Source organism: Lepidochelys kempii, chromosome 16 (assembly GCF_965140285.1).
Source record: "Lepidochelys kempii isolate rLepKem1 chromosome 16, rLepKem1.hap1, whole genome shotgun sequence".
Classification (NCBI taxonomy): Eukaryota; Metazoa; Chordata; order Testudines; family Cheloniidae; genus Lepidochelys; species Lepidochelys kempii.
The window spans coordinates 4,708,584-4,725,321 of NC_136395.1; the positions used below are offsets into that span (position 1 = coordinate 4,708,584).

The 16,738-nt window shown below is 53.2% G+C and overlaps 2 protein-coding genes across 5 annotated transcripts in view; one reads left to right on the plus strand and one right to left on the minus strand.

The window, feature by feature from the left end:
* LOC140899304 (ectonucleoside triphosphate diphosphohydrolase 8) overlaps positions 1-16,738 on the plus strand; it is a 27,154-nt gene continuing 10,416 nt past the window's right edge. Inside the window, exons 1-6 of one of the 4 annotated variants that reach the window (XM_073314589.2) lie at positions 1-101; positions 11,074-11,205; positions 11,748-11,865; positions 13,989-14,139; positions 14,769-14,928; positions 15,890-16,120. In XM_073314589.2, the coding sequence (XP_073170690.1) occupies positions 11,080-11,205; positions 11,748-11,865; positions 13,989-14,139; positions 14,769-14,928; positions 15,890-16,120 (786 nt within the window). In that variant the 5' untranslated portion in view covers positions 1-101; positions 11,074-11,079. Of the gene's footprint in view, positions 102-11,070; positions 11,206-11,747; positions 11,866-13,091; positions 14,140-14,768; positions 14,929-15,889; positions 16,121-16,738 lie in introns of those variants that run through there. The other 3 variants (XM_073314590.2, XM_073314591.2, XM_073314588.2) reach the window with 3 other exon arrangements.
* The window catches only part of NOXA1 (NADPH oxidase activator 1), a 56,275-nt gene continuing 55,153 nt past the window's right edge, over positions 15,617-16,738 (minus strand). The window contains exon 16 of the transcript XR_012155270.2: positions 15,617-16,111. The gene's annotated coding sequence lies outside the window, so the exon portion shown is untranslated. The remainder of the gene's footprint in view (positions 16,112-16,738) is intronic.

Sequence of the window (16,738 nt, forward strand, 5' to 3'; positions counted from 1 at the left end):
TCCAGGCACACGGCACTGCGCTCCCACGAGCGTGGACTAATGCAAGCACAGGAGAGAAGCACCACGGTGTGACCCCAAAGGTCTCCTTGTCGGCAGCACAGGTGAGGTGCAGGAGGGTGTTTCCTTACAGAGTCTGGCAGCTTGGGAAGTTCCTGTAAAGTGCAGTTCTGGGCTGAACAATGACTCTGTACAACCCTCCCCTTCTCACCCAGCCAACCTGCTTCCTGTATATATCAGAGTCTGAGCTTGGGGACTTTGCTCTCCAGTTAGCACCACAGCTCCAGCCCGGCTAAGGGAGAGTGCGTGTTCTGTTCCCTGTTGTGCATCGTCGGTGGGCTAGCAATATTAAGTGTGGTCAGCCATCCCTGTGCAAACCAGTACAGCCCTAGCCCCTTCACTGGGTGTGGCGGAGAGCAGAGTGTGGCCTTTAGGGAGGCTGTGAGAGATGGAGAGTCTAGGAAAGAGCTTGGCTGACAAGTCAGCTGAGTAAAAGACCCCAGTAGAAATCACAGAATCATAGACTTGTAGGACTGGAGAGGACCTCGAGAGGTCATATAGTCCCATCCCCTGCACTCATAGCAGGACTAAGTATTACCTAGACCATCCCTGACAGGTGTTTGTTTAATCTGCTCTTAAAAATCTCCAAGGATGGAGATTCCACAACCTCCGTAGGCAATTTATTCCAGTGCTTCACCACCTTAACAGGTAGGAAGTTTTTCCCAGTGTCCAACCTAAACCTCCCTTGCTGCAGTTTAAGCCAATTGCTTCTTGTCCTAGCCTCAGAGGTTAACGAGAACAATTTTTCTCCTTCCTCCTTGTAACAACCTTTTAAGTACTTGAAAAAGGTTACCATGTCCCCTCTCAGTCTTCTCTTCTCCAGACTAAACAAACCCAATTTTTTCAATCTCCCCTCATAGGTCGTGTTTTCTAGACCTTTAATCATTTTTGTTCCTCTTCTCCGGACTTTCTCCAATTTGTCCACATCTTTTCCTGAATTGTGGCATCCAGAACTGGACAAAATATTCCAGCTGAGGCCTACTCAGCGTGGAGTAGAGCAGAAGAATTACTTCTTGTTGATGGCACTCCTGCTAATACATCTGTCACGGAGTGTGGGGAAGTCCAGGCCCTGCACCCCTCTTCCTGGGATTCAATGAGACTCTCAGCCAGCCAGTAAAACAGAAGGTTTATTGAACAACAGGAACACAGTCCAAAACAGAGGTTGTGGGTACAACCAGGACTCCTCAGTCAAGTCCTTCTGGGGGAGGAGGGAGCTCAGACCCCAGCCCTGGGGTTCCCTGCGTTCCTCCACCCAGCACCAAACTGAAACTAAACCCCCTCAGCAGGCTCCCTTCTGCAGCCTCTGTTCACATTCCTGGGCCTCCCCCTCCTGGCTCAGGTTACAGGCTCTCAGGTCTCCCATCCCCAGGGCACATTCCCAGGTCAACACTCCCCCCTCCCTGTTGTGTCACATCCTCACATCTCTCCCCCCTTCGAGACTGAACTGAGCGGGGTCACTGTGACCAGTGACCTAGGGAAGTTCAGGGCCCCCTCTCTGGGACAACGCATCCGCTATCAGGTTGGCACTTCCCTTCACGTGGACCACGTCCATGTTGTAATCCTGTAGGAGCAGGCTCCATCTCAGGAGCTTGGCGTTGGCTCCTTTCATCTGGTGCAGCCAGGTCAGGGGAGAGTGGTCGGTGTACACGGTGAAGTGTCGCCCGAAGAGATAGGGCTCTAGTTTCTTGAGGGCCCACACCATGGCCAGGCACTCCTTCTTGATGGCTGCGTAGTGTTGTTCTCGGGGTAGCAACTTTTTGCTCAGGTACACAATGGGGTGTCTCTCCCCCTTTTCATCCTCCTGCATTAACACCGCCCCCAGTCCTGTGTCTGAGGTGTCGGTGAACACCACAAAGGGCTTGTCAAAGTCTGGGTTTGCCAGAACTGGGCCACTGACCAGAGCCTCCTTCATCGCCCGGAAAGCCTCCTGGCACTGCTCGGTCCAGACCACCTTGTCTGGCTTCCCCTTCTTGCATAGCTCAGTGATGGGGGTGGCGATGGTGCTAAAGTGGGGCACAAAGCTTCGGTAGTATCCTGCCATCCCAATAAAGCTTGGACCTGCTTTTTGGTGTGGGGAGCGGGCCAGTCTCTGATCACCTCCACCTTGGCTGGTTCCGGCTTTAGGCGGCCGCTCCCCACCCGATGGCCCAGGTAAGATACTTCAGCCATCCCCACCTTGCACTTCTCCACTTTTACAGTCAGCCCAGCCCCCTGGAGTCGGTCCAGCACTTGTCTAACCTGGGACACATGGTCCTCCCAGGTCTGACTAAAGACGCAGATGTCATCAATATAAGCCACGGCAAAACTCTCCATCCCCCTCAGTAGCTGATCCACCAGGCGCTGGAAGGTGGCCAACGCTCCCTTGAGGCCGAAAGGCAGGGTCAGGAACTCATAGAGCCCCAGAGGGGTGATAAAGGCCGATTTCAGCCAGGCATCTGCATCCAGCAGCACTTGCCAGTAGCCCTTCATAAGATCCATGGTGGTAAGGTACCGAGCTCCTCCCAGCTTGTCTAGGAGCTCGTCAGGCCTGGGCATGGGGTAGGCATCAGATACAGTGATGGCATTGAGCTTCCAATAGTCCACACAGAACTGGACCAACCCATCCTTTTTGGGGACCAGCACCACCGGCGAGGCCCAAGGGCTGGCAGATGGCTGGATCACCTCCAAAACCAGCATGCCCCGGACCTCTCTTTCCAGGTCCTGAGCAGTTTTCCCTGTGACTCGGAAGGGGGAGCATCTTATCGGCGGGTGTGACCCTGTCTGCACCCGGTGGACAGTCAGATTAGTGCGTCCAGGCTGGTTGGGAAACAGCTGTCGGTACGGATGCAGCACCCCCCTGACCTCAGCTTGCTGGGCAGGGGTTAGCTTATCCGAGAGGGGAATTGTTTCCAAGGGGGAACCAGCTCTGGTCCCAGGGAATAGATCTACTAAAGGGTCATCTCCCTGCTCCTCCCAATGTCCACACATAGCCAACATCACATTCCCCCTGGTATAATATGGCTTCATCATATTCACATGGTACACCCGGCGGTGATGTGCCCGATTAAACAGCTCCACCACATAGTTTACCTCATTGAGCTGCTTGACAACCTTGAAAGGGCCCTTCCAGGAGGCCTGTAGTTTGTTCTTTCTCATGGCGATGAGAACCATCACCGGATCCCCGGTGGCGTGGGCATGGGCCCGCGCCGTGCGGTCATACCAGACCTTCTGCTTCTTCTGGGCTCTGGCCAGATTCTCCCTGGCCAGGCCCATGAGTTCAGCCAGTCTCTCTCGGAAGATCAGGACATACTCCACCACTGACTCTCCATCGGGAGTGGTCTTCCCCTCCCACTCGTCTCTCATCAGGTCCAGGGGGCCCCTCACCCTCCTTCCATATAACAGTTCGAAAGGTGAAAATCCGGTAGACTCCTGGGGCACCTCCCTGTACGCGAACAGCAGGAGAGGTAAGTACTTGTCCCAATCCTGCGGGTGCTGGTGCATAAAGGTTTTCAGCATCATCTTTAGTGTCCCATTGAACCTCTCCACCAGCCCATTGGACTGGGGGTGATAAGCTGAGGCCCAGTTGTGCCGGACCCCACATTTCTCCCACAAGCACCGGAGCAGGGCCGACATGAAGTTGGAGCCTTGGTCTGTCAAGACTTCCTTGGGGAACCCCACTTGGCTGAAAATGGTCAGGAGCACATCTGCAACGGTGTCTGCTTCAATGGAAGCTAAGGGCACTGCCTCGGGGTAGCGGGTGGCAAAATCTACCACCACCAGAATGTATTTCTTCCCCGACTAGGTCGTCTTGCTGAGAGGTCCCACTATGTCCATGGCCACCTTCTGGAAAGGCTCCTCTATGATGGGCAAAGGTCTCAAAGCCGCTTTCCCTTTGTCCCGGGCCTTCCCCACCCTCTGACAGGGGTTACAGGATCGGCAATACTGCCAGACCGTGGTAAAGACCCCAGGCCAGTAAAAGTTCTGTAGCAACCTCTGCCGGGTGCGCCGGATTCCCTGGTGCCCTGCGAGGGGGATGTCATGGGCCAGGTACAGGAGCTTGCGGCGATATTTCTGGGGGACCACCAGCTGCCTCCTGATCCCACAGGATTCTACTTCCCTTGGGGAAGCCCATTCTCGGTACAGGAACCCCTTCTCCCACAGGAACCTCTCCTGGCAGCCTCTCCTCATGGTCCGTCCCACCCTGAGGTCGGCCAGGTCACTGAGCTTCCGCAAGGAGGGATCTTTCCTCAACTCGGCCTGGAACTCAGCGGCTGGGGAAGGGATGGGGCCCGGTTCCCTCTCATTGGCCGGGTCTGAGGCCACAGCCACTCTGAGCTGTACCCCTCGGCGCTCCCTCCCCACCAGGGTAGGGTCCTGTGCCTCTGGTGCGGTACCCTCCCCGAGGTCAGGGAGCAGTGCCCCTTGCCGGCTCTGGCTACAGGTCACAACCAGGGCGGTCTGGGGCTTGCTTGCCAGTCCTCTAGGTCTCCCCCATCAAAACCTCAGTGGGCAAATGGTGGTGTACCCCCACATCCTTGGGGCCCTCGATGGCCCCCCATTTCAGGTGCACCCTTGCCACGGGCACCTTAAATGGGGTCCCTCCCACCCCCGTCAGTGTCAGGTAGGTGTTGGGCACCACCCAATCTGGGGCCACCACCTCGGGCCGGGCCAGCATCACCTCTGCGCCCATATCCCAGTATCCACTGACCTTCCTCCATCCACCTCCAGGGGTACAAGGTACTCTCTCCGGCTGGACAGCCCCGCGCCCACTCTGTAAACCGAGCACCCTGAGTCCCGAGCATCCAGCCTTCTGGCAGAGCTGGCCAGGGGTACTCTTCCCTCCTAAGCAAGTGGTAAACTGGCAGCCCCCCTGCCTGCCCCTCGTCCAGCTGGGTCCCTACCCAGGTAACCCTGGGTAGGTTGGGTCTGCTCAGTCTGTCCCTGAGCCTGGGGCACTGGGTCCGTATGTGGCCTCTCTGGCCACATTGATAGCAGCTCAGGTCACGTTGGTCCCCTCGAGCGGGTCGGAGGGGCCCGACACCAGGCGTTCCCCTTTTGAGGGGGTTCTCCCTATTTCCCCGCTGGGAGGTCCCCTGGTGACTCTCTCTCTCTGCATCGGGGGGGGGGCTGTTCTTTTGGGACTCCTCCCGGCTACCCCCTGACCGACTGTTCGCAAACTCGTCGGCCAGCTGCCCTGCGTTCTCTAGCTTTTTGTCCACCAACCATAGCCTCAGGTCGGATGGGCACTGTTCATACAGTTGCTCCAGTACGATTAGGTCAAGCAGGTCCTCTTTAGCTTGGGCCACAGCTGTCCACTTCCGGGCATATCTCTGCATCCGGTTGACCAGTTGTAGGTAGGTGACCTCAGGCATTTTACGCTGACTCCGGAACCTTCTCCGATACATCTCGGGAGTCAGCCCAAACTCACGGAGCAGGGCCTGTTGAACAGTTCGTGGTCCCCTGCCTGCGGCCCTGTCATTCGGCTGTACACCTCCACGGCTTTGGGGTCCAGTAAGACGGTGAGAAACTGGAACCTGTCTGCAGGGTCAACTCTGTGCATCTCGCAGGCATTCTCAAAGGCAGTCAGGAAGCTATCTATGTCCTCCCCCTCCTTCCGCTGGGCCAGGAAGCACTTATCAAAGCTCCTTGCAGTCTTGGGTCCCCCCGCACTCATGGCAGCCAGGGCCCCACTGCTCCTCAGCCTGGCCAGCTCCAGTTCATGCTGTCTTTGTTTCTCCTTCTCCTGACATTCCCTCTCCTTCTCCTCCTGCTCATGCCTACGTTGCCTCTCCTTCTCCTGACGTTCCCATTCCTTCTCCTGACATTCCCTCTCCTTCTCCTCCTGCTCAGGTTGACGTTGTTTTTCATGATCCTCCAGCTCCCTCATTTTCATCTCCCTCTCCCATTCCAGCTGCATCCGCTCCAGGGATGGGGAGCTCCGCCGGGAGGATCCCCTGCTGGCTGCTGGGGTCAGGGTGCCCTCGGTATTCGCTGGGCTTCCCCCAACCCCTCCCCCAGGCCTAGGTAGGAAGGGTCTCGGGATGTCCTTGGCAGCAGTCTGACCCCTCCCAGCCCACTCAGGCCCCAGGGCCCACACTGTGTCCACCGGGCGGCTTCCCTCAGGGACAGGGATCGGGTCATCCAAGCGATCCCTCTCCTCCAACTGGGCAATCAGCTGTTCCTTGGTGGACCTCCCAATGCGCAGCCCCCTCTGCCTGCACAGCTCCACCAGGTCACTCTTAAGGCGTTTAGCGTACATCTCCCTGCTGGCCACTCGCAGGCCGGGCAGCTTCCCACGGTTTCCAGGAAAAACCCCTAGGGTGCCAGTCCTTCTTGAGGTCACCCCTCTTTGCCAGGGTCAAGCTGCAGACTCCTCCGCCCCTGGGACCGCTTGCTGCAATCCCCCGGGGGACCCTGTTACTGCAAAAGTCCTTCTCTCTGGTTACACACTCCCAGGGGTTAACCGCCCCCCGAAACCGTCTCTCTCTGAATCTTCAGCATGCCTGGTCCCCGTCAATCCCCCTTCGTTTTACTGTTCCCCAGTCACTTACTGCAGGAAGCGCCGTTCACGGGGTGCAGTACATCCCACCGCTACCACCAGTTGTCACGGAGTGTGGGGGAGTCCAGGCCCTGCACCCCTCTTCCTGGGATTCACTGAGACTCTCAGCCAGCCAGTAAAACAGAAGTTTTATTGGACAACAGGAACACAGTCCAAAACAGAGGTTGTGGGTACAACCAGGACTCCTCAGTCAAGTCCTTTTGGGGAAGCAGGGAGCTCAGAACCCAGCCCTGGGGTTCCCTGCGTTCCTCCACCCAGCACCAAACTGAAACTAAACCCCCTCAGCAGGCTCCCTTCTGCAGTCTCTGTTCACATTCCTGGGCAGAGGTGTTACCTCCCCCTCCCCCTCCTGGCTCAGGTTACAGGCTCTCAGGTCTCTCACCCCCAGGGCACATTCCCAGGTCAACACTCCCCTCTCCCTGCTGTGTCACATCGTCACAACATCCCAGAATGATGTTTGGTTTTTTTGCAACAGTGTTACACTGTTGACTCATATTTAGCTTGTGGTCCACTATGACCCCAAGATCCCTTTCTGCAGTACTCCTTCCTAGGTAGGTTTCAGAGTAGCAGCCGTGTTAGTCTGTATTTGCAAAAAGAAAAGGAGTACTTGTGGCACCTTAGAGATTAACCAATTTATTTCAGCATAAGCTTTTGTGAGCTACAGCTCACTTCATCGGATGCATTCAGTGGAAAGACTGTACTTTATGCATCCGATGAAGTGAGCTGTAGCTCACGAAAGCTTATGCTCAAATAAATTGGTTAGTCTCTAAGGTGCCACAAGTCCTCCTTTTCTTTCTTCCCAGGTAGTCATTTCCTATTTTGTGTGTGCGACTGATTGTTCCTTCCTAAGTGGAGTACTTTGCATTTGTCCTTATTGAATTTCATCCTATTTACTTCAGACCATTTCTCCAGTTTGTCCAGATCATTTTGAATTTTAATCCTATCCTCCAAGGCACTTTCAACCCCTCTCATCTTGGTATCATTGCAAACTTTCTAAGTGTACTCTCTATGCCATTATCTAAATCATTGATGAAGATATTGGATAGAACTGGACCCAGAACTGATCCCTGTAGTGCCCCACTCGTTATGCCCTTCCAGCATGACTGTGAATGTGAACCACTGATAACTACTCTCTGGGAACGATTTTCCAACCAGTTTTGCACCCACCTTACAGTAGCTCCATCTTGATTGTGTTTCCCTAGTTTGTTTATCAGAATGTCATGTGAGACAATAACAAAAGGTTTACTAAAGTCAAGATACACCACATCTACCACTTCCCCCCATCCACAAGGCTTGTCACACTGTCAAATTGTTCCTGACAAATCCATGCTCACTGTTACTTTTCACTTTATTATCCTCTAGATGTTTGCAAATTGATTGCTTGATTATTTGCTCCATGTGTGCCAGATCACTCCCTCTGCTATGCAGGAGCTCAGGCTCTGAACACAATGGTCCTTTCTGGCCTTAGCGTCCAAACTCTATAGCTCTATGCAATGGAAAAGTTTGGCCAATGACATCCTCTCTTCCAAGAAGTACACAGTAAAACCTGACCGTAGAACGCTTGTACCGACTGTATTTCACATATTCTAAGGCCATCTGCCCCCAACAAAACAATACAGCAAAATGCGCTGTGCTTCACGCCCTGTTGTGCAATGAAATGCTGTGTATGTTCAGTAAACAGCAAGTGCAGAAACCACAAAACAAGGGGGAACAACTGTGAACTCCTACTAATGGAACCTATTTCCAATGGTTGTGTCTGGTGCTGGGCAGTATTAGATTTAAAAGGCTGACCTCCGATCACCATAGTATCAGAGCACCTTGCCATCATCAATCGGGAGCATTAACCCCATTGTACAGATGGGGAAACAGAGGCACAGAGTGGATTAAGCAGCTTGGCCAAGGTTATGTAGGGAATCAGTGGTTCAGCTGGGAACTGAACACAGGGGTTCTGTGGCCTTAGACAACATGCCTTAGAACCACGGATCCTGCTTGCTGACTTTTCTGTTTCTGTTTATTCCAGCCCAACTCCTGACCAAGCAGAACCTACGCAGTAGGTTGGATGGCAGAGGGGGAGGGGAGGTTGCACAGCATAGTGTCTTTACTCAGCTGTTGCGTGTATTAGGCAGGTAGGCCATTGCACAGGTAAAATAAGACTCTGTCATTTTCTCACACTGGGTCTACTGCTGTGATTTCTCACTGAATTTTAGGTCCTGATCCTAGAAGGAGCTGAACACCTCTTGCAATCAGTGGGAGGTGCAGGTCTGTAAGATTTCCTGGGGGCTCTTAGCACTCTGCGGGATTGGGTCCTGAGGTTGTCACACATGTTCTAGTGCACAATTAATGTGAGCATTTCTACAGTTCATTGACATGGGTATACTGAGCCTGGTGGCTTTCAGACTATCCTTTGGTGCTGGATGGCTCTTTGGGACAGGTGGCCAGGATGTGTTTCTGGGACTGGTCCATGTTCTTTTGCAATAACTATGTACAGTAACATGTACCAAATGTGTTTGGTTAACTACTCTGAATTCATCGGGGAACTGGACCACACATGAACAGAGTACATGACAGATAAGGGCTATGCAGCCTTACCAGAGTCTAGTGATGCTTCTGGGGGTTGCCAGGGTCTGCTGTGCAGCACAGCTCTGGCCTTGTTACAGCGCTTATAGCTTGAGTGAATAATGAGATGCATCGGGGATGAGGTCCTGACAACCTGCAATTGTCTGAGCCATGAACCCTCAAGGAGGGAGGATGATTATCTTGGGAGGTGTAAGGGGGAATGGGCCTAACTGTCTTCCTCTTTGATCCTTTCTAGTTACAAAAAGAAAAGGAGTACTTGTGGCACCTTAGAGACTAACCAATTTATTTGAGCATAAGCCTACAGCTCACTTCATCAGATGCATACTGTGGAAAATACAGAAGATGTTTGTTTTTATACACACAAATCATGAAAAAATGGGTGTTTATCACTACAAAAGGTTTTCTCTCCCCCCCCCCCCCTCTCCTGCTGGGAATAGCTTATCTAAAGGGATCACTCTCCTTACAATGTGTATGATAATCAAGGTGGGCCATTTCTAGCACAAATCCAGGGTTTAACAAGAACGTCTGAGGAACAGTGGGGGGGGGGGAGGAAAAAACAAGGGGAAATAGGTTACCTTGCATAATGACTTAGCCACTCCCAGTCTCTATTCAAGCCTAAGTTAATTGTATCCAATTTGCAAATTGGGTACAATTAACTTAGGCTTGAATAGAGACTGGGAGTGGCTAAGTCATTATGCAAAGTAACCTATTTCCCCTTGTTTTCCTACTCCCCCCCCCCCCCCCCCAGAAGTTCTTGTTAAACCCTGGATTTGTGCTGGAAATGGCCCACCTTGATTATCATACACATTGTAAGGAGAGTGATCCCTTTAGATAAGCTATTCCCAGCAGGAGAGTGGGGTGGGGGGAGAGAAAACCTTTTGTAGTGATAAACACCCATTTTTTCATGATTTGTGTGTATAAAAACAAACATCTTCTGTATTTTCCACAGTATGCATCTGATGAAGTGAGCTGTAGGCTTATGCTCAAATAAATTGGTTAGTCGCTAAGGTGCCACAAGTACTCCTTTTCTTTTTGCGAATACAGACTAACACGGCTGTTACTCTGAAACCTTTCTAGTTACAGCCATGCATCCCCTTCTTGATTTCACTCTGTATGTACATGAGGGTAACTCAGGGACACAGATAGGGCCACCTTCCCACTCTGGCTAGGGGACCAACTGTGGGTTAGCTCACATCCCTCTTCCACTCCAGTAAGGCAGGAACCGGACCCTTCCCAGACCAGCCCTGCATTTGGAACATTTCAATCTAGAGCGAACAAAGCATTCTAGGGAAGGTGCCACATGGGCCCCAAGAGGAAGGCCTGGCCATGATGGTCTAACGTGCCTCCTCCATTGCTCACCGCTCTGATTAATTGATTCTGCCAGGTGCACAAGGATGGAGAATCCCAAAGGGCTCAGACAGTCGCTCAGACCCAGTGCCCCAGTAGTCTGGGGTTCCTGCTTGACTTAGAGAGTGGAAGTGAGCGGCAATGTTCAGACTGTGGGGGGAGGGGAAGTGATGGGGCAGCAGGAGTGGGGGCGGGAAAACATTGGCCTAGAAATGCCAGGCTGTGAAGCTCCTCGTCTTGCGGCCTGAGAAGTGGGAGGAAGAGGGTGTCTGCCAGCAGACTGTGATCGAAGGGGCCCCTGGAGAATCCTAGGGAGAGCCAGTGCTTTGGAGAGCTGAGGGTAGCTCGTTCAAGCCCACCTGGGGCTGTTAGCCTCACAAGACCCATCATATGGAGCTGGTCCCTCTGCCCAATGGGCCTGAGACATTAACAACAAAGCTGTGATCAGACAAATAGGAAGGTGATTGAAAAGTTCTCTGGCTTGTGGTACCTGCCAGGGCTGGTGCTGGGGTTAAAGATGTGACTGATCTCACCTGGGGTCCTTGTTCTAGCAGGTCACCATGGGAAGCAGTCCCAAGGCAGTTGCTGTTGGGTGTCTCCTGGCAGTCATTGTTGTTTCTGGCACCATTGCTCTCATCCTGGTGGCTGTGGGCGTGAAGGGTGTTTACCTGCCTCCAGGCACCAAGGTAGGACCTGTGGCTGTAGCTCAGGTATCCAGCCAATGCCCCATCAAGAGTTCGGCTCAGGCCTTTACAGGAGGTTTGGGCATGTTCGGGGTTTGCCAGTGAGGTGAGGGAGACGCCTGTACACAGCCCTATAGCCTGGCATGGCTAGTACTCTGGGCAACAAGGCGGCACAGCACTGCCCATAGCGCCTGGTTCACAGGAGACAAAATCTTCCCATCGCCAAGCACCATCAGAGGTTTCCCTGCTAGCTCACGCAGCAGGGGCTTGTGGTTTCAGAGCCAGCCAGACATACTGGCTTTTATCCCTGATGCTGCTCCTTGGGGGGTCTTTACACAGCTGCCACTGGCTAGTCTCTGCCCCTGGCCTCTGAACTTCCACTGCCTGCCAGTCCCCACCAGCTCCCTGTATTACCTTGCAAGGTGAAGCTGGGTCCCAGCTATCCCCTCCAGGCTGCCTCCCTGGGGACAGTTGGAAAATCCCCAAAACCTGTCTGTAGCAGCAAGTGCTCTCTGACCCCATGTCCCCTTCCGGTCCTCCTTCAGTACGGGATGGTGTTTGACGCCGGCTCCTCGCACACGGCTCTCTACATCTACCAATGGCCAGCGGATAAGGAGAATGGCACCGGCATCGTCAGCCAGGCCGAAGCCTGCACTGTGCAAGGTCAGAGTGGTCAGATGTTTCTCTGTTTCTCCTCCCTGAGCCCTCCCCTTAGGCTCTGTGCTGGGCGTACTGCAGAATGGGAGAGCTGGCTTGGAAGAAAGGCTGTGATTGGTTGCTGAGCTCAGTCTGTGACAGTGGAGAAGCCATCTTTATTGGGGGAACAACCTAGAGCAAAGGGAAGACTTTACCCACAGGTTATTTGCACACACACAGACCCAACATTAAGCAGGGCAGCATGACAGTCGCTTAACTGGGATAGCCTGGCTTTACATGGGGCTGGATTACCAGTGAAATGAGTTTGCTGGTTCTCAGTCCCAGCCCCTCAATGTTTGTCCATATCCCAAAATCACTGTTCAGCTTTGACACAATGGTCAATCTGGGCACGAGACGCCCAGGGCTGGGCTAGCAGGGGGTGCTGCAGATCGAGGTTGAGGGGCATTTGCACAGCAGGGATGGGGAGACCCAGAAGTGGACCAGCAGGGCAGCTGAGGGTCAGAACTGAGGTGCACTAGCAGAGCTGAGTGAGGACCCAGAAGTTGCTGCTAGTTAGGACTGAGATGTATAAGCAGAGCTGGGTGGGGCAAGACTGGGACAGAGAGGTGTATTGCAGCACAGGGCTGAGGGGGGCAGCACAGTGACAACTGGGAAGCTTAGCACTAAGCTTGTCTTTAACAGTTTAACAGCATTAAAACAGAACCCTTGGGGTGGGCAGAGCAGTGCAGGGAGTGTTGGCCCAGCACTTCTGCGGTAACTGACTAGCTGAAATCAGCGTGGACCATGCCTAGTGCATGTGTGAGCCTGGAATGAAGCCCCAGCAGGCACTGCTGGGATCCCATAGATCCCTCTGCTTTAGAGCTCTGGATGAAAGACAAGGCTCCAAGGCCACAGGGAGCCAAGTTATCACTTAAGTGAGCTCAAAGCAAAGGTCCTGTGGGCGTGAGTGAGCTTGGATTAGTGGAACTGTTGGTCCATTGGAATCTGGGGAAGATAAATATGGACATACCCATTCCAGCTCCAGCCTCGCCAGTGGGAGGGGCTGAGCTACTCTCATGGAGATGAAATCCCAGAAATACAATCTCAAAACAGAATGAGATTTTAATTGAGGCAAACAAACAGCCATGCCACATACGTCATGAACACAACTATTCGTGCCCCTGCACATATTTACTCTGTACATTCTTCCCTGCAAAGCTAACACCTGCCTTTCTCCTCCTTATGCAAACAAGGACACCCCAACAAGTGGATTCATTTACTGGAGCCAGATGGCAATGCAGCCAATTGCACAGATCATGTGCAGATTTAATGAGCGTGATAATCACTCCTAGCTTCACCCTCTCCTCCAAGGTGGGGAGCTCTGCCTTGTGCTCTTTCTGGCTACCTGAGGTTTTTTCAGATGGTGTGACCTGCAGCCCGATCAGCTCTGAAAACTGCCTCAGCAAGACCATCCCTGGGGAAGAGTGGTACCGGCCAAGAGCTTCGCCAGCCAATGGGAGAGCTTGTTGGGCTCACTTTAGCTTCTGGGGAGAATGGGGCATGTTCAGTCCTGGTGTCACCCATAGATAATGCGTCTGCCTTGGTTACCTCAGAGCTGGATTCAGCTCCATGACTGGATGGGACAAGGCTGTTGCTGGCTGTTCAGCTCCATTTGGTAGCTCCATTATGCTGAACAATCCAATATTTTCAGGGTCTGACCCTTGCTGTGAGCTCTCCAGCCCCGGGGCACCAGGTAGCCATTGGGCCAACAGGGCCCATGTCCAGGGACCCCGGCCAATTGGGGTCCCCTAGAAAAATGGGTGCCTCCATGCCCCAACCCATCTACCTGGCGCTCCTGCCGGGGAGCGGGTCAGGGCATGGGGGCTTGCCCTGCTGTGCCTGTGCTCCTGGCACTTTGCCTGGGAGTAAGGGAAGCCCCCGCACCCCGCCCCAGCTCCCTGGCAGGAGTGCTGGGGGGAACCGGGGGGGTGGACTGCAGGCAGAAGGGGTGGGGAGGGGCCCCCACTTGCTCTGGCCCAGGGCCCCACAAACCCCTAATCTGCCTCTGAGGCCAGGACCTGGCAGCGTTGCCAGACCCTGTCTCAGGGGCCCGGCTGAGCTCAGGCTCTCACTGGGATGCTTTATTCCAGGACCCGGGATCTCCAGTTATGCTGAAAACCCTGCTAATGCCGGAGCCAGCCTGAGGGCCTGTCTGGACAAGGCCATGACGATCATCCCTGTGGAGCAACAGAGAGAAACGCCCACCTACCTTGGTGCTACCGCAGGCATGCGGCTGCTGAGGTACCGGGAGCGACTGTGCGGAGGGCAGCTCCGCTCAGGGAAAGGCCGGTTCCCCACCACACACGGGCCTGTGCTCTAGTGACCACAGTAAATACACACCAACCAGTACAATGGAGCTGGGAATGGGGGAGGGGCACTGGGAACTCCTACTGCCCATGCAGGGTGGTTCTGGCAGAGGCCCCGCCAGTGGGGCAACCAGCAGCCGTAGGAGAGGAGAGTGGGGGATCAACAACTAGAAGGGGAGGGTATGGCAGTGGCAGTGAGGTAGGAGGTGGCCATTACTGCTAGCTGATAGATTAACCGTTCACCTCTTTATCCATGTACAAACCAACACTGCTCAGTGGAGATGGTTAGGGCATCCCTGATCCCTCCATTCTCAGTGACACGATTGGTTGATCTTTCAGCCCTTCCCTGTGTTCCCCTTGTCCTCCTGAGAAGAGACATGTAATCAGATGGAGGAGGGTTCTCACCTTTCTCCTGAGCATCCCAGCTGTTTTGCTATAGACATTAACATCAGTATCCTTGAAACCACAGTGGAGTGCCGCATGCTAGGGGCAATCCTTCCTCCACTGCAGCCCCCATGCGTGCTGTGCTGTGCCCAGTGGAATCTCTCCCCTCCTCATTTGCAGGGAGCAGAACAGCACAAAAGCCGACCTGGTCTTTGCAGAGGTCTCCAAGACCATCCAGCAGTACCCTGTAGATTTCCGTGGTGCTCGGATCCTCACTGGGAATGAGGAAGGATCTTTTGGCTGGATCACAATCAACTACCTGCTGGAGACACTCGTCAAGGTCAGTGCCTGGACAGAGGGGGAAGGGCTGGGGAGTGACCTTGGCTGGCTGGGCTGCTCCTTCTCTAGGGAAAACGGGTCGGACGAGGAGCCAACATGGCAGGTCGTCTCAGCCCAGCTCATACCCCAGACGTGCTCCCTTTTCTGGGTTGTCCCAGCTTGGCTCCAGCTGGGAATTTCCACACTACATGGGAATCCAGGTCTCTGGAAGCTGGCTTCCTGACACCCCTGGCATGGGAGCAAACCTCTCACAAAGGAAGCTCTGTGTTTCATTTGGTAAGAGAGCTCTGGTGTCTTTCCACAACAGGGAAACCTTCAAATAGCTATTGCTGCCGTCAGCATTGCATCCATGGGGTGCTTGGACTCAGGGGGGGCCCTGTCCTATGCCAAGCCATGGCATATGCATGCAACAGAAGGCCTTATCCAGATAACTGGAGGAAGGTAATGCCCCCTGAGTGAAGCCCAGAACCCTGTTAGCATTGCCTCCCCCTCGGCCCAGTGCAGTAATGAAGGTTTGCTCTTTACATCTGTGTTGATGTTTGTAACAAACTCATGCAATTTCAACTTAAAACCCAGAGGTGCTTTTCCTCTCAGTCAATTTTGGAACCTTACAGATTTTGGAACATAATATGCCTACTCCTGTAGGTTGCCTTTGCTGCTGCTATCACCTACAAAGAAACCACGCAACATTCTTTCATATGGCCAGAATTTCAGCTGGCATAAATCATTTTAGCTCTTTTGCAGTCAGTGGATCTAGGCTGATGTTCAGCAAGAGGAGCTGGCCTGCAGCTGAGAATCTAGCCCTGTGCACCTTGGCTGGGCATTGAGATCAATGCCCTGCCACTAAAGGTGTGGCTAAATAGGGACATTGCAATCAGGAGGCCATCGCAACATCTTTAGTAAGTGATGAGAACTTGGATTTTCTTCAGCCTGAATTAATCCTTAGTGTGTCGTGGGGGCAGTTCTCCTTTGCAGGGAAGTGGATACGGCCTCAGTCTGCTGAGGTTCTGGGAGCTCTGGATCTTGGAGGAGCTTCAACCCAAATAACCTTCCAGCCCAGTGGTACCATTGAGGACAACAGCACCAAAGTCTTCTTCCGGCTGTATGGGACCAACTACTCCATTTATACCCACAGCTACCTCTGCTACGGGCGAGACCAGGCCTTGAAGATGCTGCTGGCAGCCCTAAGGAAGGTATAAATAATTACAGTATGAGGCATTAGCATTTTCCCCTTCACTTTCTGTAGGTCACTATCTTATAGTCAACCCCTGATAGACCTGGTCAACAATTTTCAATCAAAAAAAAATTTGGATGGGAAATGTCTTTTTGATAAAATGGAACAAAAGTGAAAAAAATTGTTTTTTGTCAGAAAATTGGAGGCTTTCCTTTAAAAAACCCCAAAAACTGATTCCCCCCCCTCAGGTTTTAGCTGCTACAAACTGAAAAAACCCCCATCAGTCTGGGGAGTTCGGTTTTTTTTTTATTCAAATCTGAAAAATATTCATTTTCACTGAAATTTTTCATAGGACAAAAATTGATCCCCAGTCTCTTCTCTACCCCAGAGGAGTCCTCCTCCAGTCAGACCCATGTGACACATGCTTCCTGCTTCTGGGCAGTAAGTCAGCTGAACCATGATTGGTAGCAGAGAATAGCTGAAGTACCAGAAGTCTCCAAGGCAGGTGCACACTTGACAGCTGCCAAACCTCCAGGTGCCCCTGTGAAATGCCCCTGCTCTGCTGCTCAACTGTCTGGATACAGCGGAGTGAAACACACATGCCATGGGGCTAACTAGAGCAGCTGTGTCCCCGCAG